Genomic DNA, 27715 nt, shown 5'->3' with positions numbered 1-27715 from the left:
TTTTAACATGAATTTCATATGTTCTCTATGTCTTCTTGAATTGCAATATGATTGAACGAATGTTTTTTTTTTCCCGCTCTTATTTCCACATTACATACTTTACAAAATATATTACACCCTTTCACACAAAAGTACTCACAGCCAAATCCGTTTACCAATATTTGTTGCATGCTGTTTTTTCTTATTTTCGACATATTTCTGAACAACGTAAGACTACGTTTTGACCAGCGCTTGTGGTCATAATAAATTAAATGTCCATGTACCTGAGTAAGAAAAACAAACCTTCATAGGACGACTTCCTTTGATATCGTGTTCTCGTTGCGAGTGTACACTCGTAATTCTATACGTCAGACTGCAGCTATAGTCTAGACACCACTAACTTCAATGTTTTGGTTAAAGGAATCGCAGCTCTGGTTGCCTCCGTTTCTGTACATAATATCCTAGATCATATATGTAACAGATAACTCATCGCTATATTAAAATCGGCAGCACTTTGAAGAGAACAACCGCCAGGATCGCCACCCGTCCGCCGTAAACGAACAAGAGATGGCAGTACAGTCGCTAATGCATTTCAAATGGGAATTATGACGTGATTCCTTATGTAATAACTAGATGGCAGCGTAGTAAACCTGACAAAAGTTGTTAACCTAAAAAGCCTATAAGGACGACCTATCTGGGTATATATGATATAGGATGATACATAAAAACTACGGGCCGTATTCATAGACATTTTTAGCACGGGCTTTCGGTGGATGATCAGCGTTTTTCGTATTCATAAACCAGAGTTAGCGATAAGATATGATTTGAATTATGTACTAGTAACCAGTGGATAGCCGGGGCTAGCTTAGTACGCTCGTAGCGCGTGCTGCGAAATGTCTATAAATAGCACCCTAAATGTTGGAGACTACATTTTTGGTACAGGAGATGATACAAATCGACAGACTTGCATGTTAATATGAACCGAGTTAGAAACTTGGCAGGAAAAAAAAAAATAAATAAATAAATAAATATTTGTTTTTATAATATGCATTTAAAACATAATTTTAATAATTTCACCATATTATTGCAATAAAATGTGTTGCTTTCACGTCCTATGTACACGTTTACATATTGTTCGGAGATCTATAATCGTCAAGTGTAAATTATGGAATTTAGGGATTATTCTAAGTCCGCTTCTCCGAAGTAATCTCCATCCTCATTGTTCTCAATACCAATAATTCTATTATATGCCTTTGTATAAATTTTAGATCGTTCTCGCAAAGTCGTTTTTATCGATGTTGATATTTATAAGCCTTTACGATATACGAAACGTTCTATTTTCGACATGAGAAAGATAATACTCGTACTAATAACATAAATGAATAAAAATGTAGCCTATGCATGACTAATACAAAGGGATAAAAGTAATAAATAAAATTATAAACAAATGAACATATGCTGCCTCGTTGGCTCCAAGATACGCGGACATATTGCGGAGAAAGCGAGGAACTAATTCGACAAGCTTCGATGTATCACTTGTTTCAGAATCAGGGATCGGAAGAGAGCTGTATTGAATTATATTGTATTTATTAACATTCCATGGTATTCATACATTGCTTCCATGGTATTATACACAGCTAGAATATGGAACAATTTAGAAAACTTAATACTACTATGAAGTCCTAATTTATAGTCACAATCGAGTTGAAATATATCGGCCTACAGAAGAGGTTTACAATAGTCTATTAGTACAACACAAAGTTTTAGTATCAATTTCATGAAGCGTTGTTGAATATCATGAATTCATCTACAGAATAGAAATTAGGTACTTCTTTAATTTGGACCTAAATAATCTTATGTTTTGAGTTTCATTTTTTATATCTATAGGGAAGCTATTAAAACTTTATACTGCCATATAACGCACTTCTTTTTGATAGCACGATAGAATTGCCGATTGAGTATGAAAGTCATTTTTGACGCGTATTTATAGCATGAACTGTTAAATCAGTTACAAAGTTTTCACGATTACATAGAGGAAGATTATTAATAAAAAAATATACTGACAAGCCATGGACATTATTTGTAGTTTTTTTTAAATAGTCGTACACGATTCCCTAGATTTGGTATATACTATTAGTCTAATTACTCTTTTTTTAACAGGAATATACTGTTACTAACTGTAGAATTTCTCCAGATTATTATTCCAAAACTCATTACCGAGCGGAAGTATGCAAAGTATATTGTTTTTAAGGTATTGATTTACTATCTTTTGCATAGATCTAATAGCAAAGCATGCTGAATTTAGTTTTGGGGTAATTCCTTTAATATGATTTTTCCAATTTAATACATTATCGATTTTTAAGCCAAGAAATCTGTTTGTTGTTGTTTCTAATAGAGAACTATTGTTAATTATTTCGCTTGAAATTTGCGAGGTTGAATTTGAACAGGATTTAAATTGAGTTATGTTAGTTTTGTTACAATTTAATACTAATTTATTGACTGAGAACCAGCCACACATTTTGAAGAGAATTTCCTCTGTTGAAGATTGGAATGTGTTGGAGTTATTTGCTGTAATTACTATACTTGTGTCATTTGCAAATAATAATGCATGAGCAAAAGGGACGCGTTGTGTCCTATATAGTATGAAAGTAAGTAGCGTGATTATTTTCAAAAGAGAGAGAGAGAGAGAGAGAGAGAGAGAGAGAGAAACTCGATGGGCTTTAGAATAAATAAAATTATTGCGTAATGGACATATGTACGGAGAATTGGGTAGTATCGGACATCGGGTAATATCGGACAGTGAGTTTCTTTCATCTACCACCAGATGATAGTACCTGAATGACATGATTACGTTTCTGTGATGTCGCATACTGAAACGTAACCATGTCATTCAGGTACTACCATCTGGTGGTAGATGAAGAAACGCACTGTCCGATATTACCCGATGTTCGATACTACCCAACTCTCTCCTACTCTATGAAAAGAGAAAGAGAAACAGGCAGAAAGAGAGAGATTACTAAATGTGTTTTTTATTATTTTTATACTGTCAAGATTGTATTAATTAGCATTTATTTACTAGTCCTAATATACATTAGTAATAATACTAATTTATATTTTGTGTAAAATTTTATTGTTTATAAATATTGAGTTACTGCATAGAACAAAACACTGTCAATAGTATCTTAGATTACGAAATGCCGAGAAAAAAAGATTCAAGTGTTACGTTATCCTGCTTATACATTGCCTTCGATATGATATACAAATACAGCAGTCACAATAGCTTTAGGCATGTTATTTCCAAATTTAATAAATACAAATAAAAATATTTGAAAATCAATAAAAATTAATCTAATCTATAAAAAATAACACATAAAGTATAATGAATATAAAACCCTAGATCATATATACCCAGATTGCTTGGCGTTATAGGCTTTGACGGCGACAACTTTTGTCAGATTTACTATGCTGCCATCTAGGAGTCACGTCATAACCCCCATTTGAATTTCATTAGCGACTGTACTGCCATCTCGTGTTCGTTTACGGCGGACGGGTGGCGATCCTGGCGGTTGTTCTCTTCAAGCGATTTTAACATAGGAATGAGCAATCTATATGTAATCTGGGATAAAACTAATAAGTAGGGTATGCAAATTAGTAATGTATTTATATTTATTCATTTCAGGCGGAGCTGTTGGAGTGCAGTTCTCAGAAACGGATCAGGGTGAGGTATTTTAAAATATATTAGCGTATAAACAATTGAGAACAAGTGACCATAAAAAATGAAACAAAGTTAAAGTTATTATTCTGTGAAACCGGTATTCAACATAACTGATTTTAATTCTATATATTTTGTGGCAGTATGTAAGGCAATACTTGTCTAATAAGAAATTAATTTAATGTGATTTCATAATACCTCTTTTTTCAAATTTCTTATAGGGCTTAAACTATATCTTGTGAAGTTTGTAAAAGAAACTCTAGATACAATCACACAAATTATTATTTTTTTTACTATTTATTGCTACATATAATACAAAATAAATGCATATTATTGATGTAGCGCACACCCATTTAAGTAGGCTCGTGTTTGGGGGCGGTTCCTATAAATAACTGTTAGATTTGAGATGAGCCAGACCCAACCATCCGAGGTCAACAAAGAAAAACAACAAATTTATGAGCCTACTATTCCGTATTTTCGAGAAAAATATCAGATGGAAGGCACCTGGGAAGTACATGGTTTAATGATCGGAGCGAGGGGCACCATCCCACGATCAACTGTAAACACTATCAAAACATTTGGAATCCATGACATCATTCCAAAAATAATTACTTCAACCATTAAAGGGTCTGTGGCAATTCTGAAAAATCATTTATACGGAATATCATAATACCCCCCCCCCTTTTCTATTCGTTAGTGTGTGATTGTTACAAATATATGTACAAATTTATTATTTCTTAAACTTAAGCTCCTAGTTCACATTTAAATTTGGCTCATCTATCTTACTGTAATCATTACTATTCTTATATGTGTGTTATTCTGTGTTTTTGGCAACCCAGGATGCCTGGGCAGACTATTTCTTGAAATAAATTATGTATAGGCTAAATAGAGGAACATAACAAAGTTTCAATAAAATTAAAAACCAATACAATTATTACAAAACTGTGATAATTACGAACATAAAAGTAAAGAATGAAGTCAAGAACAGAATATAAGTTGGAATGAATAAATAGTATATTGAAATTAAGAAAAATGAAAAGGGATATGAATACGAAATAATTTGCTTGATTTTTTCCTTAAATTTATTAAACTCAAAATAACCTAGGTCAGGATTTATTATCAAAATAGAGTTGTATAACATTGGCCCGTAACGCTGGCTATGATTTATTTCAGCGGTTGTGTAACCTTTAGGTTCAGCTAAAGGACATCTGAGATTTCTTCTGGTAGGATAAACATGTTGTTCTTTATATTTGAGACGATTTTTATGATAATATTTTAATAATACATATTTATATATTTGTTGAATATGGAAAACATTAAAATCGGAATAAATCAAACATGTTGGATAGCCATATGAATTCTTCTATATAAATACTTAAGGTAAAATCACAGTTACGAAAATCGTATTTTCAGAATTTTTCTTGGAAGTGTCTTAAAAGGGGTTAGGTACAGCTTACAGCAGTAAAATTTTGGAAATATTCAACATTTTTTTCCTCCATTACTGTATCTCGTACAATAATGAAAATGAGTATGTGTAAAACACTATCCTTCTACTACATAAAAAAAATATTTTCACGATTAAAAAAGATTTTTTTTTAATTCAAAGTGGTGGCAGTTCAATGTGCGGTGATGAAGAGTTTCTCTCATAACTCATAAACTTTTTTAATTTGTAATGTTTTCTCTCTTTTATTTTATTGCTGAAACTCGTGTTTACAATATCATGCTCTTTTAACTACATTCCTTAAAAATAATATTGTTTCTATTTTGTGTTAGAAGAAAATATTGATATTTGACCACTTTTGAAAATCAATTTATTTTTTATCAGACAATCTATCAAAGGTAGAGAAGTGATTTTGCATTATATAATAGATGTGGCATGCATAAATACACACAAAAAATTTCATCACAGAATGCTGGATAGTTTTTGAGTTATGAGGAAAACGCTTCATCACTGCACAGTGAACTCCACTACTTTGAATTTTGAAAAAAAAAATATATATATATATAATTTTTTTTAATCGTGAAAATATTTTTTTCCATATAGAAGAAGGACAGTGTTTTACACATACTAATTTTAATTATTGTACAAGTTATAGTAATGGAGGAAAAAATGTTGTATATTTCCAAAATTGTAGTACTGTAAGCTGTACCTAACCCCTTAAAGCAACAAATTTCAGACATTGATATATACATCAGTGTACTCGAAAAACCATTTTGTTTTAGTTTTATGAATTATAACCTTCTAATTCAACCCTCGTGATTTGGGATATATGTATAATGAATTGTAGTTCAATTGGCTAAGGCAAGACTTTTCCATGTGCATGTTACCAACCTTGAATTATTTTCTTGGAAAAATGAATGGGGAGCCCGCATTAACAATTTTTGCCATGCTACAGACACATGTTCAGTAGTGTTGGACACGTAGGTATATGATACTATTGTTAACATGATAAATTTTAAGTTCAATGTAGTATTTATGCCGATATTGCAGAAAGTGAAGCGATTGTTACAAAAGTTGTCTCGGCGGCATTTTGTTAGAGAGATAAACAAATTCGTAGAAAGTGAGTGCAATCAATCAACGTCATGAGGGCAGGAAAATGCGGGGCAATGTCAATGTTCGTAGAATTTGCAATTAGCTTCAGCAAATTCGATCAGAAGGTGGCCAGAAAGAGGGTTCACTACGTCGAAGGTAACATTGTGAGTTGAGATGCATATTTGAATATATTACTTGCACCATTTAAGTTTGAGATCACATTACTCATTTTCTGGTAGTTAACCAGATCATATTTAAAAAAAAAATAAGATTAATGACAATGTTACAAAATGTCCTGAGCATTACATTAAATAAATAAATATTTAAAAAATATACGCAATTTTAAATGCAATTATTACTACCTACAATAGTGTACACGAAATAAAAACACGTATTATGGTGCCTCGTGGTTACAGTGATCATATTTCTGATTAGAAATGTAGTGGACCGAGTTTGACTTCTGGCAGGGAAATAGAGATTACATCTCTCCCATAAGGACTCGGTAGTTATATTTCTTATCTTATGTTGTCTTAAGTGATGATCATATCAGTAATATTGTATGGTTATTCGCAAAGCTATTTAAAACTACAGATCTCAGAACAAGAATAAAAATGTTGATGATCGAAAAATATCTCCAGCTTCAATAAGCGAAAAGATTGATTTGCAGCAAAGAACAAAGAAACATTTTGATTCTCAATGGAAGAGAATTAAGGCTAATCACTACTCGCTGGACAATGAGATTATGAGGAAACTGCCTGAATAACAATGCAGCATTTTAAAAATATAGGCTATTCTTAGAATCATCGACGTAGTGTTTGCAGTAGGTAGGTTTTTCAGAAAACAATAGGTTTCTGTAAAAGCATAAGCTTAACATAAAAACATTTATAAGTTAAGGTTAGTAAAAACGGCATGTTCGGTCGAAATCCTGAGACATGCAAAACTATTTCTTAATAAAAATTCCTGACCACTAAGAGACTGGAGATCTGTGAATAGACCTGCAAAACACTGGCATAAGAATTTTATGCAAGACCGTAACAGGCTTTGGGGTCTAATACTTGTGATGATGATGATTTTTAGTTGGTTATTTAACGACACTATTTCAGCTACTAGGTCATTTAGCGTCGATGGGATTGGTGATAGCGAAATGGTATTTGGCGAGATGCGGCGAGGATTCGCCATAGATTACCTGACATTTATCTTACGGTTGGGGAAAACCTCGAAAAGACCCAACCAGATAATCAGGCCAAGAGGAAATCGAACCTGCGCCCGAGCGCAAAACCGGATCTGTCTCTCTATCTCTCTATCTCTCTCTATCTCTATCTCTCTCTGCGCCATGTCGCCATCGATCAGCTGGCAAGAAAAATGAATTAAGTACGGATAACTAACACACTCAAGACACAAGGTAAATAAATGTCTTAAGGCTGCAACTAACCTGTCGGCCAGGAGTCGCGACGTCTCCTGCAGCGCCGTGCCCAACTGCGCGAGGTTGAACACCGTGGCGCTGCGGTGCGGGTGTCGTAGCCCAACCTTCTCGCGAGCTCGCAAGAACGCCTCGTTTACCGCCTCGTACGTTATGCAACCCGGCTGGCCATCAGATCCTCTGTAATGCAGACATGGGATTATAATCACTGTTTTGAGGCCCAATGTTCGACGATAAGCTTATCTCTGGGCCTTACTTACTCGATGCCGTTGAAGCCGGGTCTATTGGATCCTGGCAACGTGAGGGCGCAGTCCCTATTTCCTGGGAACTGTTGGAGTAGACCTGGCGCCCATAGATACGCCAGCAATATGGCGGACCTGTAGCAGAGGATTTCGTTATCGCATGGTTAGTGTAATTTGACGTCTAATTCAACTGACAACGAACAAATGTAGCTCTGTTGGTTTATTCAGTTTGGTTTAATTTGATTTGGTTTCATTGGTTTTGTTAACATCTGAAAGCAGTCGGCAGTAACATTTCTTCTTCTTCGATTCTAAAACAGTCCAAGGTGGACATTGACGGAAGTTCATGTATGCCTAAGAACTTAATCTCTACATAGTACATGGCTCAATAAGTAATTCACCACATTTTTTCTCTGCCGCCTTTCATTGGAGAATAACAAAATTTTATGCAAGGTGGGAGGAGTATACGTGCAAATATTTTGGTACTTGTTTAATAAAAATGCAAGTGAAATAACGCCCTATTTACTTTTTTTCTTTACCCTTATAGTTTCTCCATAAATGTGTCACGTATTTTACAGTATGATGTTTTATGAATGGAAGTACTATGAAACGCCTATCAGTTTAGATTATACGTACGTCTTTCGATATCATTATTATTAGGCTTCGTATTCCATCTACCTAAAGATTGAAGTTAAAGACACATTGAGTATATACTACGCCGAACACAGGTAATGCAATGGATAAGGATATAAACAAACAGGTCGTCGCTGCGTGTTCGTGGAGTACAGTCAACTCCCGACATTCTGAAGCTATAGGCCTACTAGTAAACACATGCTTGAGTCGTGATGTTCATTTTCGTCGTGATCTTTGCAGTGAATAGGCCTAATAACGTGCATTCGTAAGTTACGGAACTTGAACATATGTGGATGTCACTTGAAATGATTTTATATTGCAAGAAATTCTGTCAATGGCACATGACGTTATTGGCTTACTAGATATTCCTATTGTCAGATATTTTTTCGTGTTTCATTAGGATATTGCATATGTCTCTCATCACTGAAAACCACTAATTTTCTATATACTTTTCTAGAAATTCTCTAAAATGTAGACTATTTAATTTATTAATTGGGATGTTGGCACTGAACATCATGGTAGGCTATGCAAATCCATGCTAAACGTCGAGTTAATATCTTCATGATTTTAAGATTATGATGGTACCTTACTTTTGGATTACGTTCAATAAACTTTTTGTGCCTTTTGATATTGCAGTGCCTTTCAGTGCATTGTTTTTGTCCCTTTTACGTTTGTTTTACACATTTTATATGTAATGTTGTCTATATTGACAGTGAAAATATTAGTTAAAATATCCTCAAATATGCCCTGCAATATTACACGCTTGAGGGTCTTACCTAAGGCATTTTACCTCTGCAATGAACCTTCAATCAGCCACAAAGATGCAGTTATTTAAATAATACGACTTCTCACTATAATATAACTGCGTCCCGGTTTTGACTTTCTAGAGGAAGATGGCAGAGAATGTGTAACTATTTTATATACGAACGTACCTGAACCTGCGCTGTGACGTCACATATACTTCGAAACGGACAACTTCATTCCAGTTTATAGGTAGCTAGTTTATAGGTAGACAGACCTGCTTCTGCGAAGGGAACTTCGGTTCTACCTATACTCGGTAGACATGAACCCGAACATGGAGCACGACAGTAGTTCACAGATTCTCGGCTCCGTTTCAAGATCGCTGCTGAATCTGAATTATAACAACATTGCGTTTGTGTACCTCTTGATGAAGAATTCTGTCCAACATTTAACACGAAATTGTTCTTGATCCTAAATCTTGCCTCTTTCCAGCCAATTGCATCGAATAATGACTGCAACATGCAATGCAAGTCAAATCACGTGAGTGGGAAACAAGAATTGCGTAAGTTTATAGCACACTCCACAATGCTTCTTCCTTATTGTTACTCAAAATGTAAGTATTTTTTGCTGCATATAAGTGAAGGATAATTGAGCTGAGAGGTAAGGTACCTTACACAATTTGACCATCTTACGTTGCATCATTCTCATTGCAATGCTATCAGTTATTAACTGTTTGCGTGAATACGCCTAATATGTTCCCACCACTAACTTTCCGCCTATTCTTTTATTTACCGAAGTCTCAACATTAGTAATTAGTTTTTAATTACAAACAGAGATTATTTTATTTACTTATTACAACCCTATAAATTTAATGTAATTTGAATTAAATTCGTAAAATTATTTAAGTAAATAAACATTTTAAACGCAGGTTCTCCACTACAAACCCAGCATTCTTCAATCTTCCCTCTTTTCCTTCTTCCTCTTATTCTCCGCATACATTATTTAAACCAATTAAATTCGTGGTGCGACAGCCCATGAAGGGCCAAAGCCGACCAGCCGACTGCTAGCCTCACGTCCACATGCCTCAGCAGAGGTAAATTATCATACAACCAATACGGGAGTAACATCTGGTTAGCATGATGATCCCCTCAACCTTCATAACTGGTTTTCGAAACCGGATTTCGCCACCTATAGTAGCTTCCCAAATTCATCACGATGTTGAGTTGTCACCTGTCCCATAGACTGGCAGAAATTTCATGAGAAAATTTATTTCCAATGAAGACTCGAACCAGCACGCATTCCGTAACGCGAGTCTAAGCATGATGTCTTGGTATTACTATGATGTATCGAAGTGCAGTAATTCTGCGTTTCCATATGGTGAAGAATCGGTAGAACGGAGAAAAATTCTCTCCGGCACCGGGATTCGAACCCGGGTTACCCGTGCTGGCGCTTTATCTACTAAGCCACACCTGATTCAAGTTCCGATGCCGGATTGAATCCCTCTCATTTTAAGTTCTACCTACTGTGTTCCCCTGGGTGGGTGGACTTTATTGTCAGAGGCACATATGCATAGACATTGTCAATAAAAATAGATTAATACCCATTAAAATTAAAATAAGTCAAAATTAAAATACATTATTCAGTTCAAAGGCCCACACGTGCATCCTAGACTGTAAGGTCACAAATGTATTAATTTCTTTTTTACGAGTATATATCTCCTGAATTTAAGAGTATTATTTGTATAGACTATTTAATATCCTCAGGCAAGCTATTGTAAATTTTAATACTAGAAACCATATAAGTTCTGCTAATATTTGTAAGATGGTGTACCGGAATACTTAAACTATTTTTATTACGAGTATCATACGTATGAAAGTCATTATTTTGATGAAAGTCAGAAAGATTTGAATAAATTAATTATAAAACATTAAATATATACACGCCATAAACAGTGAGAATATTATACTGTAAAAAATATTCCCTACAGGAGGTTCTACTATCAACACCCGCTATGCACCAGTCCGTCCGTCACTGAGAAATGCTTACCTTCCTGTATACTCATTACTGTCTCAGCCGGGGAAGCTGGAGTGGGGAGTTAAAGGGCAGTCTGCAGTGACTCGATTGTGATATTAATGCCCAGGTCTGATCTACAATACAGACTTTCACACATTGAGAGTGAAATATATGAGTAAACACGAGTTTTTCAAATCTGTATTGCAACAGAGATTCCCCTGTTTATTTGTTACCTATAGCAAATCGCTTCAAATAAATCCCACTTCATGTAGGTGCAAACTTTACGCCTCACATGATACATATAACCGCCATTCAGAAAGAAAACTATTGGGGTCAGGAAAGCGACCCGAATTATGGATTCCGCCCATCTCGCAAGAGGTATCACAAGAAGCGGAAACGGGATGGATTATATAACGCACGGATTTCGTCCAATGCCGGTAATTTTCGATCGCAACTGCACCGTCATAAAAATGACGTTATGTTTTTATTTGAGGCTTCCGCCCTACGACCTTAGACAGCGGCAGAGCGTAACAGAGTTGTTTCTAGCGTAAAATGTAAAAATAACAAACAAACACGAGTCGCTCGCGGTGCTTTTTATTGATCCAATTAAACAAAAAATCTGTTACATCCGCGACTCGTGAGTAATTTGCGGTCTGTTGTTCCCTAGTCTCGTGTACATTACCGATTCGTTCCCTCGCCTACTCGCGGCGTCTTAAGGTCGCGCAGTACATAGGCTAGGCGTTACATTGTGTATGCTTATCCTGCTGTACAGTAGTGGCAAAAAAACCGGACCGACCCTTGTAGCTATTTCAGAGCCTTGTTCACTTCAGAGCACGATAGACTGGTAACTAAGACTTTCGTGGTTCGAATCCTGCCTGGGAAGGAAACTTTTTTTTTTTGTTCCTTATTCAAAATTTATTCCCAGTACTTTTCGATTGCTGGTAAAATTCATGTTCTGGGAATAATGAGTTAATTAAGTAGTAAAATATCGCTGCAATCGAAAAGTATTGGGAATAAATTTGAATAAGGAACAAAAAAAAGTTTCCTTCGCAGGCAGGATTCGAACCACGAAAGTCTTAGTTACCAGTCTATCTTGCTCTGGAGTGAACAAGGCTCTGAAATCAGCTACAAGGGTCGGTCCGGGTTTTTTTTTTTGCCACTACTGTACACAATAACATTGTGGGTATTTACTAGTGATGGGGGTGTGATTTGAAGACATTTGATTTTGTCGCTGTGATAGGTTTGTCACCGATTCCTACTGTACAAGCTCGATTCAACGTTATTGGCCCCTGTCCTTGGTTGTTTGGCTAGTGAGCGAGCTGTGTGTTGCGTCATAAGAAAGAAATTTAATCACAAATGTGCATAGGAGGGGAAAAGGGAAGAGGAAGGATGAAAATATCTATGCTCATAGCTGAGGGACACTCATGTCAAGAAAATATAAGTCATCCAATGTTGCCAACTTGGGGGGTTTTCCGTAGAGTCCACACCTGTGGAGTAACGGTTAGCGCGTCTGGCCGTGAAACAGGTGGTCCGGGTTCGATTCCCGGTCGGGGCAAGTTACCTGGTTGAGGTTTTTTCCGGGGTTGTCCCTCAACCCATTACGAGCACATGCTAGGTAACTATCGGTGCTGGATCCCGGACTCATTTCACCGGCATTATCACCTTCATCTCATTCAGACGCTAAATAATTTAAGACGTTGATAAAGCGTCGTAAACTAACCTATTAAAAATTACCGTAGATTACCTGACATTCGCCTTACGATTAGGGAAAACCTCGGAAAAAACTCAACCAGTTAATCAGTCCAAGCGCGAATCCAACTCACACCCGAGCGCAACTCCGGATCAGTAAGCTAGCGTCTCTGCCAACTGAGCTACGCCGGTGGCTGAACAACATTTCTTGATGGAATAAGGCTGCCTGAATTGAAGCAGTTCAAATGTGATGCGGCCTTAACCAACAATTCACTTAGTGATTCGCTGCGGCTATCATTTGATTTATGCAGTGGTCGCGTCATGGCCTTCACCTAGTGCCTCTTGTTCCCACGCCAACGGGTGACTCAAAATATAACGCACCATACTCGTATCGTAGGCCTACTCCTATAAACTGGTTTACTTTTAATTAAATGGCAGTATATCGACTTTCCTAGCCTGAAACGTGGTTTCAAACCTAGACGAGTTAAGAGGAGTTCCTTGTTATCGCATGCAAAATAATGGTAAAAATAGCCTATCTTCAAGCAGTCATAGATATAATACTATTTGAAGGGTTCAGAACCATAGTGGGCCAAGCGCAATTTACTAAAACCGTAGAAAACATGGGTTAAAAAGAAGTTATGACCATAATTCAATGGAAATATATAGCAAGTAATGTAAAGTATACACATTCAAACTAAATGATATGTCAGTCTTCATTAAACTATGGTATTCACTTAACTTTAACCCTTGCTTTCTCCGTTTTTAATAAATAGCGTTTGGCCCACTATGGCTCTGAACACTTCATTTATCAGAGGTTTTCATTTTTTAGTGATGTGTGTATACACATTAAGCTTTAAAAAAACAAAATACAGTATTGCAAACTTAGTAAAAATTAACTTCAATTTATCTAAAAAAAATATTACACATATACTATTGTTGATATAGAAATATATCGACTTTTTACTTATTACGGGACAAAAACATAATATCCATCATCGATGATACAGGTAATTGACTTTAGCGGCCTCCCATGAATTGGGGTTGCCAACACTAGGGGAGAGTTGGGTAGTATCGGACATCGGGTAATATCGGACAGTGAGTTTCTTTCATCTATCACACGATGATAGTACCTGATTGACATGTTTACGTTTCTGTGATGTCGCATACAGAAATGTAACCATGTCATTCAGGTACTACCATATGGTGGTAGATGAAAGAAACGCACTGTCCGATATTACCCGATGTCCGATACTACCCAACTCTCCCCTAATTGTATGTAGGCCTAATTACTCGTTGTAAAAATGACTATCAAATTTATGCGATTTGAAAAGAATTTGGTTATGGAAATATTTTTTGCACAACTTGCATTTTTCTATTTTTATATTTCAAGGATTCTTATTAGGAGAAAGTTGTCTATTCATGCTGCTGAAGTTTGTATTATATCATCACATTTGACGATAATGAAATATACAGCATATAGGAATAAAGAGCTAACAAAAATATGTGAACTGTAAAAGAACACTAAGAAAGAAAGGAACTGAAAAAAGAAGGAAATGCGTGTACTCGATCCACTACATGTTATCCACTACGTATCTCCTTAGGGTTATAGCGTCTTCCTTATATGTTGGTACTGTTATAAGGATTATAATACAATTCAAATGCTAAAACCTTGAAAACTGACGCCAATTCCACAGGGTTTTCAGGTGGAAATTTATTTTTCCGTATATCGAAAGGTCAAACTTAGCTCATTTTAAGGTAATCCCTCAAAATATCACGGAATAATATAATAACTCTTACCTGGCATTTTTCTCCAATGTTACTGAAATTATAATTAACTTCACGAAATTATTATAGCCCAACATAAATACAAAAAAATTGATTTTACTTCTTAACTAAAGTATGTTTTGAATTACTGTATAGTTCTCCAAGATGCATTCCCTTGGACAACATCATTTTGTGCAACATCAAGATTCTCTGGCTGGAGTATCAGATGTTCAGTCGCTATAGGCCCTACTGAATGTTTATCGAATACATAAAGAGTGATCTGATCATATAGCTTCATATAAATTATGGGAAGGTTTATGTAATCGATAACTGCTAGTTCTCGGGATAGGCCTTCTCCATTTTCCGTATTTGTTCTACCAACGCTTTCCACTTCCCCTTCATTTCATCTACCACCGACAATTTACTTACTTACAAATGGCTTTTAGAGAACCCGCAGATTCATTGCCGCCCTCACATAAGCCCGACATCGATCTCTATCCTGGGCAAGATTAATTGAGTCCCTAAGATCATATCCCACCTCCCTCAAAGCCATTTTAATATTATCCTCCCATCTAAGTTTCAAACTCCCCAAAGATCTTTCTCCCCTCCGGCCTCCCAACTAACACTCTGTATTAATTTCAGGATTCGCCCATACGTGCTACATGCCCTGGCCATCTCGAACGTCTGGATTTATGTTCTTAATTATGTCAGGTGAAGAATACAATGCGTCCATTTCTGCGTTGTGTAACTTTCTCCATTCTCCTGTAACTTCATCCCTCTTAGCCTCAAAGATTTTCCTAAGCACCTTATTCTCAAACACCCTTAGCCTCTCTTCCTCTACATTGGCTGGATGAAGTGTTGGAGTAGTAAATATCTTTGATGTTGATGTAAGATTAAGAGCTTGGGGCTTTCGGTCCTGGGGTTTATCCGGTACTTCTTTAGGAATGGGACCTAGCTGTCCATCAGGACTAAGGCAGGATGACCTACCTATCAACATGGGATTCAAGAATACCAGCGAGGCCATCTGCTATACTAAAACAACTATCATATATAGAGCCCACAATGGAAAGGTGTAAACCTAGTTAGTAATGAACAAACACATTCATTCATTCATAGTTCTTTGCCCAAGGGCAGGTCTTTCACTGCAAACTCAGCATTCTCAAATATTTTCTATTTTCAACTTTCTCTTCGTCTCCGTATACAATCAATATATCTTAATGCTATCTATCATCTGATATCTTCTTCTGCCCCTAACTTTTTTCCCCGTTCACCATTCCTTCCAGTGCATTCTTCAGTAGGCAGTTTCTTCTCAGCCAGCGACTCAACCAATTCATTTTTCGCTTCCTGATTTGTTTCAGCTTTATTCTTTCTTCATCCACCCTTTCTAGCACAGTTCCATTTCTTATTTTTTCCGTCCATTTCGCACGCTCCATTCTTCTCCATATCCACATTTCAAATGCCGTACTTTGAGTCTATTCTTTTCACTTCGTTGTAATGTTCACGTTAACAATGCCATACTCTACACATAACACTTCATTGGTCTCATCCTTAGTTCTGTTTCTAGAGGTCCGCAGAAAACGCCCCTTTTCTTTTTAAAAGCTTTCTTTGTTCTTCGTCCTCTTTATCACCCCTCCCATGTTCTGAATACAGTTCTTCACCAAATCCTCAAAGTAGACGTTGAAAGGGGTAGGTTATAAAGGGTATCCTTGACAAACTCCTCTCCCTATTTCACTTCGTTCAGACATTTCTTCTCCTATCCCGACTTTGACTCGTTTCATATAAATATTACTGAACATCCTCCTCTGTTTCCAATCCACACGAATTTTCTTCGGGATCCCCATCAGTTTATTCCAATCCACTCTGTCAAATGCCATTTCTAGGTCCACAAATATTGTATACACTTCTTTATTCTTCTCTAGGCATCTTTCACCGACTGTTCGTAGCAGTCCATTTGCATCTCTCGTACCTTTTTTCTTTCTGAAGCCAAAATGCTCTTTTTTCAACTGTCCTTCCATCTTAGAATAGAAACGTCGGTTCAGTATTCGCAGAAGAATCTTCGCAGAGTTTGATATCAGGCTGAAATCTTGAACTCGTTACATTTCTTGGCATAAAGAAATTAATTATTTTTCCTGTCACAAATCGAACCCGGGTTTGTTAGATTCATAGTCACAAATGTTAGCAATATGTAGATAAATACAAGTTATTACTTTTAAGCATTATTTAATGTTTACGATCGTTTTTATGTCTTGACCTGGCCTATTTTTCTTGAAGTTTCCCTCTCTAGTCGCTTTCCCAACTTTTGATTTATTAGCCCTCATCATAATAAGACGGGAGCATAAATCACAAAGTGCCTCGTCCTGTCGTATTCTCGCATTCTGTTAATTATAATTACAGCATACAATTTTCCGTCTTCGTTTCACTTTTCAACGTTATCTATTCATCTTTAGAACAACGAGCATCTTTTCAGCATTTCTCATGCGGAAGAAGTAAGTAAATACAAAACCATCCCTTCAAGCATTGAAATGTTTGGCGTATGTTGGCTCCATTCCTTGAAGGAATGTAAACAAATACTGACATTCACGCATCGTTCAAGTCATAAACGACAATTAAGAAAACAAGGAACGTACACTCAGTCTCTGAGGCAGAGACATAAATTTACTTCTTTTCCCGGGAATCGAAACTGATTGCGATATTACTTACTTACTTACTTACAAATGGCTTTTAAGGAACCCGAAGGTTCATTGCCGCCCTCACATAAGCCCGCCATCGGTCCCTATCCTGTGCAAGATTAAGCCAGTCTCTATCATCATACCCCACCTCCCTCAAATCCATTTTAATATTATCCTCCCATCTACGTCTCGGCCTCCCTAAGGGTCTTTTTCCCTCCGGTCTCCCAACTAACACTCTATATGCATTTCTGGATTCGCCCATACGTGCTACATGCCCTGCCCATCTCAAACGTCTGGATTTCAAGTTCCTAATTATGTCAGGTGAAGAATACAATGCGTGCAGTTCTGTGTTGTATAACTTTCTCCATTCTCCTGTAACTTCATCCCGCTTAGCCCCAAATATTTTCCTAAGCACCTTATTCTCAAACACCCTTAACCTATGTTCCTCTCTCAGAGTGAGAGTCCAAGTTTCACAACCATACACAACAACCGGTAATATAACTGTTTTATAAATTCTAACTTTCAGATTTTTGGACAGCAGACTGGATGATAAGAGCTTCTCAACCGAATAATAACACGCATTTCCCATATTTATTCTGCGTTTAATTTCCTCCCGAGTGTCATTTATATTTGTTACTGTTGCTCCAAGATATTTGAATTTTTCCACCTCTTCGAAGGATAAATCTCCAATATTTATATTTCCTATTCCGAGGCTTACTGTAGGAATTCGTAACAAGCTGTTTTTTACGGTGATGGGTTGTTAGCCCTTCGCCCAACCCCCAAGCTGGAGGACCACCCCTTATCGGCTGTCCACGACTGCTTATTCAATATATTCGCAGCTACCCTCCATATCTGGAGGCCGTCTCCTCTATCCGCAACCTGAGGACGCGCCATGCCGTGGTGATAGGGACCCACCATACATGGGATTGCGATATTAAATAAACAAAATAAATTATTTTTTCACGAAAGTGTTTTTGTGGTTTTTACGGCTATTGTTGTTAGGCCTTGAAAGTTAGAGTTCTCACACAGAAACTTGTTGCTAAGGACATCATTCTTCATAACATAAAACTATACTGAAATAGATCCATTACAATGGACTTACTGTTACTTAGTTATCATCACAGAACAGTTTTGCGGTGGCTTATAATTATACTGCTCTAAATGTTCAATGCAAAATATATTATATTTGCAACTTTAAAAATATGATCGTGCAAAGAAGTTGTACAATACACGTTTGTGAAGTGCATTACAAAATCTCGCTCTGCTCGTTTTTTAAACTTTTCCTCGATTTTGTAAAAAGCACTTCCCTAACTTTTATCGTAATATACTATTACCGGTACTTCCGTTCTGTAAAATTTCTAATTTTATTTTTATTTTAAGTGACATTTTTTACGCAAATAGACTGCATAGCTTTTCTGACTGGAAAACATGCGGTATACTTTTCGATTACGAAAATGTCTGGATCGTTCTTCTAAAAATATGACACATTATTAAACTATTAATTCTTCAGTTTCAAAATTAATGTAGCCTAACTTCGGTTCGAAAAACAAATTACCAATTAGTTAAAACAATCAGTTATTGAGTGTAATAATGCTATGGTACACGATGGAGCATTGATTATACACAGAACGTTCTGCTCGGATCTGGGCCGATAAAACGCGTAGACTACATGCGTTGCGAACGGACAAGATACTCATAATTCTAAACAAAACAAAAAGTCTCGGGTCTGTTCTCGACAAGAAAATGGAAAAATGACATCGAGTGCTAATAAAATTGACGTTAAATAAAATTAAAAATTCTTCTTCGAAACTTCGTGCGTGTGCAGAAAATTTAAAGAACAAAATTGCAATTTCTACAGAAACCTTAAGAGAGAAAATTGTCTAATAAATATTCAAGAGCTCCTTCGTTTATATTCAGATACATTAAGAAGGTTCCACATGCAGGTAGAAAATATTTCCTGCAACTGGTATGAAGTGGGTGATGAATGTTAATATATTAATAATCCACCTCGGGCGGCTTTCTTTATACCGAGATTCAAGTCATACTTCGGAGAGACCGATGGTTGTTTTGGGTACGTTGCCTGCCTACATTCCGTTGCGTAGCTTAATGATACGGTACTGTAGTTTAATATTTAATTGTAGAAGAGAGATGAGTAATTGAAACGATATTTTTTTTCGCTCGCTGAACAAAGAAAAAGACGTAATTGCTTCTTCCGGGCTAGTGATACAAACTTTCAGGGATGATGGGGAAGGGCACATGTATCAATTTGAGATAAGGAACCCTGGTCCGGAAATGACTGAGTCCAAAGTTATAAGCAAAAATAGTTGTGTGAAAATGAAATAGTAATTTGGCACCACGTGCCCTCCTTTCCTTAACTTTTGGAACAGTCGTGGAAAGATGGTATGGGCCGGATGTTTCCTACGTGGGTACTTGTACCAGATACAATCTGTGAGCTTGTCTACTGTTCCCATTGGCTCATCCGTATTCGAAAATCATGTGTCTGCATATTCCGCTCTCATGTACTCCTCCATTTCACTACAACTGATCGACTGGACACTGCAACTTGTACATACACACTGCTGTCTACAGACGTGCATATAGGACCGACCATGTCCGTTACACATTACGCTATCTGCATTGCTTTAGTGTAGTTTCCTGTCCCCATCCCTCAGACAGCGCACTGAATGGAATACTGTAAGTAGACAACGTAAACAACGTCAGATGAATACAGTATGTGTAAAATGTACAGATAAATACACATAAATAAGGTGTACAGAGGAATAAAATTATTTCATTTCCATTTTGCTTGTAACTTTCGACTCAGTCATTTCCGGACCAGGGTTCCTTATCTCAAATTGATACAAGTGCCCTTCCCCATCATCCCTGAAAGTTTGTAATACTAGCCCGGAAACACCCTGTATATAAATTAAATAGATATAGTGAGAAAACTAAACATTTGGTAAAGAAGTAACATAATATATTTTAATTTTTTACTTCACTTCAATGACTTCAAATGTAATTAATATAATTTGTATTTTTTGTATTTGAGAGAGACTGTATGCGCCGTCTATATGAATCTCTTGTGCGTCTGTGATTGTATGTATGTATGGATGTATGTATGTACTAATACGTTTTTCTCTGCTTCTGTGTGCACGTGTCTGTGTCTACGCGTACGCGCTTATCTGCGTATCTCTATGTTTGGAATGGAATTTGGCAGGGGGCAATACGACCCAGCACTGCGACTTTTCAAGATCTATTGCACTACGCGCATTCCCAAACCCACACTAGCTGACTACACCAAGTTTTGCTGCGTACCCAGGTTTCAAGCAGACAACCCCACTCGTCCCCAGTCCAGGCCTTCCATGCGTCGCCAGCTGGCGTTCGGAGAATGCTATGGAATGGTGACGAAATAGAGAAATGTTGAAGGAATGATGTAGATGCCTAATATGGGGAAACGGAAGAACCCCGAGAAAAACTCCAACTGCGGCCTTGTCTGCCACAAGTGTCACTATGGATCAGGCCTGATCGGAATTCGAATCTGGACCGCCTGCATGACAGACTGAAGGTCTGACCATTCAGCCTCGCAGGAGATTGTCTCTATGTTTTGTACGGTAGATTGTAAGTGTATATCTGTGCGTGTGCGTGTGCGTGCGTGCGTGCCTGTGTGTGTGCGTGCGTGCGTGTTTTTTTTTTTGGTGCGCTCAAAATATCTTGCTCTCTTACTCCAACAAGCCATAGAGAAGCAGAACTTCGAAGTAGCCATAGTCCCTAATTCATTGCTGTATCCACTCAGTGTGTGTATGTTGTCAGGAAACTCTGCATATCCGTAACTGTAGACCGACCATCATGATTATTGCATATTGTCCGTATAATTTGAGTTGCTAATTGATGAGGAAGAGCTGCAGCACCATTACTTGCATCCGCTACACGCCACGTATCGTGATTCTCAAACTTTGTTATGAAATTATTTTAGGATCCTCCTAATAGAAATAGAGGCTATTCGAAGACGGGGGATGATGATGATGATGATGATGATGATGATGATGATGATGATGATGGAATATGAATGACACAAGAAAATACTTCAGATCAAACCTACTCCAGAATCACCACGGAAAAACTCAAGACACTACCAGGATGGAAACAAGTTTCTTTCGTGAGAAGACGTGATTTTACTTGCTGAACGATCGACCGACCGACGGACCGATTGTCTGATCGATCGACCGACCGACCGACCGACCGACCGACCGACCGACCGACCGACCGACGGTCTGACAGACAGACAAACCAACCGAATTACTGATCGACCAACCGAATTTCCATAGTTACGATTTCACATACTATTCTAACAAAATTTGTATAAATGTTTCCACAGTTTCGGTTTCACATTCAATTCAAACAAAATTTGTGCTAATTTTGTTTTTTGTTATGTTTCGTGATGGATAATCTGAATAAGAACGTTCCCAGTTTTCGACTATGTGGAAGACAAAACAACAACCCCTTTTCCTATCGAACATATGGAACTGGTATGATAAACCTTAATGGAATTACCAAGAACAACAAACACCTGTGAACCCTAGCATAGGCGACTTAATCTTTTAATGTGAAAAGCGCGCCCCTCACTATATCATTTTCTGGGAGAGAAATCAGTGTGGAAATAGAAAGAATGGCAAGTGGCATATCTCCACGCAAGAAAAAAAAAAGACATATGTTGACTTACATAACACAATTCAGAGAATTGTTGAAAAATATGGAGAGTACAAGGATAACTATAATATATTGGGGTACATACGGTCTCTTGAACATAACGTAGTAGGAAATTGTCGACTTTTATATATTTAAAACATAATAAAGTTAATAACATTTTTAAGATTACAATATTCATTCATATTGGCAGCAAACAGTACTGTGGCCAAGTTGTCATTGTAACGAACATATCACATGTTACGAAAAAATATTGTGAACAACTTATCATTGTGACGAACAGGTATTGTGACCAAACTTTCATTGTGACGAACTGCAAGTGACTAAACTTGCTGGTGACGAAATGTCCTGGACCCATTGTGATGACCCCAGGCGAAATTAACCGACAGCAGTTTCTACTCCATTAAGATTTTAGAAGTCTCTGCAAGCAAACTTTCCGATTCAAACTCGATCTCGAGAGATCGCAGAGATCTCTGACAATAGAGCGGGTAAATAGGCAAAATATGTGGACGAGCACAATAAACTACAATAGATTGTTCTTCATGCTCATTGGATAACCGACTAATTAAATGAATCGACGTTGCAATTGTACTAAATTTGCGTGATGTTTTTATTTATTCTTAGTCTTCCTCTTGAGTTTGTCTTTATTATCGGACTGAACTTGAGAATAACATGTACTTCCCTATTTTCTCATAAATTCTGTTAGTCAACCAAACCTTCATGAGAAGAAGGCCGATGTAGAGGTCGTGCTCATACTGACCTCCCCCGCCGCTTCATTCAAACCGGAGGTGTGAAAAGCCGGAATTTTACATGGGAAACGGAAATTAATTTGTTATGTGGTAACTTAACCGAATCCGCAGAACAAAACACTAAATCTGCGCCTTTCCAGATAGCAAAAATGATAACGCTATCCATGAATCTCATTGAAATTACATTTTACACCTCAACGAAAAACTGGAATTTCAACTGAAAACCTGAAACCGTAGAATAGTCTTACAATTAAGAACATGAAAGTAAAGTAAATTATATTACATAAATTAAAACAAATACAAAATATTGCACAGCGGTAGGCAGCCTAGAGCCTAGATAATTCAAAATGTTGTACTATACCGTTGCTATGAGTAAACTAATCTACAACAAGCTACTTCTTGAGGCTTCTAGTAAACGGCGATTTTTTGTTGTAGTAAAATTAACCAAAAGACAAAGTATATGATTATGTCTCGTGACCAGAATATTGTACGAAGTCTCGTGACCAGAATATTGTACGAAGTCTCGTGACCAGAATATTGTACGAAATGGAAACATAAAAATTGGAGATTTATTCTTCGAAGAGGTGGAAAAATTAAAATATCTTGGAGCAACAGTAACAAATATAAATGACACTAGGGAGGAAATTAAACGCAGGATAAATATGGGAAATGCCTGTTATTTCTCGGTTGAGAAACTTTTGTCATCTAGTCTGTTGTCAAAAAATCTGAAAGTTAGAATTTATAAAACAGTTATATTACCGGTTGTTCTGTATGATTGTGAAACTTGGACTCTCACTTTGAGAGAGGAACAGAGATTAAGGCTGTTTGAGAATAAGGTTCTCATGAAAATATTTGGGACTAAGAGGGATGAAGTTACAGGAGAATGGAGAAAGTTACAGAACGCAGAACTGCACGCATTGTATTCATCTGACATAATTAGGAACATTAAAATGCAGATGTTTGAGATGGGCATGGCATGTATCACGTATGGGCGAATCCAAAAATGCATATAGTGTGTTAGTTGAGAGATCGGAAGGAAAAAGATTTTTTTGGAGGCCGAGACGTTGATGGAAGGATAATATTAAAATGGATTTGACAGAGGTGGGATATGATGATAGACACTGGATTAATCTTGATCACGATAGGGTCCGATGGAGGGGCTAATGTGAAGGCAGCAATGAACCTGCGGGTTCCTTAAAAGCCATTTGTAAGTAAGTAAGTAAGTAAAATTAACCTGTTACAGGCTATGGAGGCCCATACTGTAGTGAAAGGTTAAGTTTAGCATCTTTTCAGACTGTGGGCATTAGTAACAGTAGGGATGTCAGTTCTATATGCTTGACACCTTCACCCCCAATAAAATCCTCTGACATTAATTTCTGTTACAGACTTGAAAAATTAAGTAAATAAAAAAAAACCCATGACCACATAGGGAAACGGACTACAGCCTTCAACTTTCTGTAACTTAGTGTCTTTAACTATTACGCTATTGTGCTATCCCTAATTTTTATGTTAATGCTTGTAATTAGTGTACACATCTTGCACTATAAAACTGTATCTTAACAGTTTTCGAGTTGAAGTGTAATTTCACAGATAACAACTATTAATATTGTATGAATGAAACATTGTGGGAATTTTTTTTAGAAAGGCTTCAATTAACTTTATGTGGTTTATTTTATAGTATTAAATTTTCAGTGTAATTCAGATTAATACCCATATATTAAATATAAACAAAATATCTTCAGTACCGTAACTTGGGCTTACTTTCATCTTTGGGGCCATACACTGCTCCACTTAAATAAAAAGTTCCATTGGTGTCTAGGTTTCAAATCATCTGATGTCGGATTTTTTTTTCTAATACAGCATCATCTCAAAGTTCGCATAACTGCAATATCTCATTATCAGTGTGCTATTTTGTATTTTCAACAAGCTGAAAACTAGACTCGTGTTCTGATGCATGGAAAAGTCATAAAGAAAGTCATACAATGCTCCATAACAAATATTCCGTCTTTAAATGTTGGTTTTCAAGACTGGTGCAAAGTTTCCCCATCAAATATATAACTTTGCCCCACTTTTTAAAAATGTAATAGGAGAAACCTATTGCATTTTTTGTTGAACATATAATACCAATACTTTCTATTTAACCCAAATTAGTTAATAAAATTGTCAAAAAAATTAAAATAATTTCGTAAAAATGTAATTTTCGAAGTCTGTTTTAATTAAATATCAGAAAAACGGAGCAAAGTAACTCCAAGTTATGGTAGTTTAGAAAAAGCGCTGTACATAGACCAGCAGTGGCGAAAATGTGATTCGCGAGCACATTGCGGTCCGCAATGATAGCTATGTATTTCTCTTGCTTCCTACCTCCCCCAACCCCCATCCTCTCACTCACTGGAACAAACTCCGTTCCATTTGTATTTGTCTCTGACCTGCGAGTGGCGTATCGTCGCAATGTCTCTCTCGAAACCATGTACCTCTACAAAAACGAAAGTTTCAAGTAGGATGGGAGGACACATTTTTTTTTTTGCTGACAATATGATGAGAATATTAAATGTATGATTTGTTCACAAGTATTAAGTTACCAGGAAAACGTTATATAACGTAAAACGGCATTTTACTATATGTCACTCATGAAACATTAAAAGATTAAGTGTTGTTATTGTTATTATTATTATTATTATTATTATTATTATTATTATTATTATTATTATTATTATCTCTGTACGTCGGTCCTTTTTTAGCAGATGTACGAATAATGCGGTTAGAACTTCAATTTAAACTCACAGATTTACAATGTGATGTCAAATGAAAGCTAGATGTAACGACTTGACAAATGTTGAACTTTTCCAATCTTTGCCAAAAAATAAATATCCAAAGCTTCGTTCTTTCGCTTGCTCTGTTGAAGCCTGATTTTGAAACTCTGTCTCAGACACATTCTGAAGACAATTAATTTTAGTTTGTGTCCTATGTTTTCTTATTCATTTCTTTCTTCGTTACACATACAACACATTAGTTTGAAGCTTGTACTGTATAAAATTATATTTAAGTGCTTGACGTAAGGAAAATGAAAATCCGTTAATAAGTCAGATAGTTGCTTCACTTCCCCTTCGAGTGTCCGCCTCCCTCCAAAGGTGATATGCACGTTGCAGGTTACACAGTGGCTCGGCGCAAGATCACATTTTCGCCACGGCTGACGTAGACGAACAGGCGGATGGCACGAGAAAAACACTTTTTTAACATGAAAAATGCTAAATCCATGAATAACTCGAAATCAATGTGTTTCTATTCTCATAAAATCGATGGCTAAGAGCACAAAGGTTGTAGGCCTATGTCCAAAAAATTGATAAAACGAGTTATTGGTACTGGTTGACTTGTGTTTATGTCATCTTCATTCTGGACAAAGGTGGTATGTCCTTCCTTGAAGGAAATGCCATACAAATTATCTTAACAAGGTAAAATCTCATTATTGACTACTCTCAAAAACTTATTTTGCCATTTCCCTCAAATTGTGTTTTATGGACATACAACCTTTGTATTCTCATCCATCGAAATTATCTCTTCACACCATACAATACAAAAGTAAAACTTCGAAAAGAATACAGCTTTTTTTGTTACACGCTATTTAAAACTATGAATGAAAAGATCAAAGGACGGATGTTTTAATTAGCCTCGTTTCCCTCCCGCGCATAGTTGTCTGCGGATGCGAAACAGCTGACGTATAAAAATGCACAACAAATGAGCATCGAGCCTGTTTTAGCAATTAGCTTATCTGCATACGGGTTTCAGTTTATCGATGTTCTTTCATTTAACTTGCGTTAGGTGCACTTTCATTTACCCATAGCTTTAATGCACCTGTTTGCACTTTTATCTGTACAACTTGGCTGTGGAATGAGATTTTATCATTACGGAAGTGTCTCGCTTCTTCAGGAGATTGCTGTAACTTTGTAGGTCAGTTAGATGATGTCACCTGGCCTTCGTCCTTGAAACAAAAGTGAATCCGCAAGTAACTGTTACGTAACGAGCTACGAGAGTGTGAATGACCGACTTTGCTCCGATTTCCAACTAGACGAGGTGTTTGATCCTTGCGCGTTCTGTCTCGTTATTCGCCCTTGTCAACGTCACATATACATGCGGTAATCAGTGTCAAATCGTAATGATATGCTTGTTGTAGGACCGAAGCGCAGTGGCCATAACTAATTTCATTGATGTTATTCAGTGGTGGTTAAGTTCCTATTTGCAACTTCCATAGCATCGAAAAGTGGCCCAGGTCACGCGAGTCTTCCATCGAGGTAGAGAATGGGCTTCACTCTGTTGATTGACCATCCTCATCTATTGTTGGGATTAAGATCTCCCTAACCTCATCGCTATGTCCTCTACGAGGTTGTAGCGTGGCGAAGGTTGACTTTGCCTTCGCTCAGGTTTGATCAGACTCATGGCCAAGGTTGCACTTATTGTTAGCAATAAATCGTAATTACACTTTTACAAGTTTGATAGCTGGCCAGGTAGCTTAGTTGGTAGAGCTACTGGCTAAAGACTGGAAAATTCTGTGTTCAATCTCGGGTGGTGGCGGGATTTTTCTAGTTGCCAAAATTTCCAGAACGTTCCCTGGTTCACTCAGCCTCCTATTTTTATTTTATTTGTTTGTTTGTTTATTTATTTATTTATTTATTTATTTATTTATTTATTTATTTATTTATTTATCTATTTATTTTTTTATTTTAGTAGGTTATTTTACGACGCTTTATCAGAATCAAAGGTTATTTAACGTCTGAATGAAATGAAGGTGATAATGCCGGTGAAATGAATCCGGGGTCCAACACCAAAGTTACCCAGCATTTTCTCATATTGGGTTGAGAGAAAACCCCGGAAAAAA

The 27715-nt window shown here is 36.8% G+C and overlaps 1 protein-coding gene across 2 annotated transcripts in view; it reads right to left on the bottom strand.

Moving 5' to 3' along the window:
• LOC138716443 (peroxidase-like) overlaps window positions 1-27715 on the bottom strand; it is a 118263-nt gene that overhangs the window by 57069 nt on the left and 33479 nt on the right. For both annotated transcript variants that reach the window (XM_069849540.1, XM_069849541.1), the window contains exons 2-3: window positions 7905-8021; window positions 7657-7824 (exon numbers count right to left, since the gene is read on the bottom strand). In XM_069849540.1, the coding sequence (XP_069705641.1) occupies window positions 7657-7824; window positions 7905-8021 (285 nt within the window). The remainder of the gene's footprint in view (window positions 1-7656; window positions 7825-7904; window positions 8022-27715) is intronic.

The sequence above is a fragment of the Periplaneta americana genome, chromosome 16 (genome assembly GCF_040183065.1).
Source record: "Periplaneta americana isolate PAMFEO1 chromosome 16, P.americana_PAMFEO1_priV1, whole genome shotgun sequence".
In the NCBI taxonomy this organism is placed as follows: Eukaryota; Metazoa; Arthropoda; class Insecta; order Blattodea; family Blattidae; genus Periplaneta; species Periplaneta americana.
Note: the sequence above shows the minus strand (reverse complement) of the source record. Positions and strands in the feature narration are given on the sequence as shown.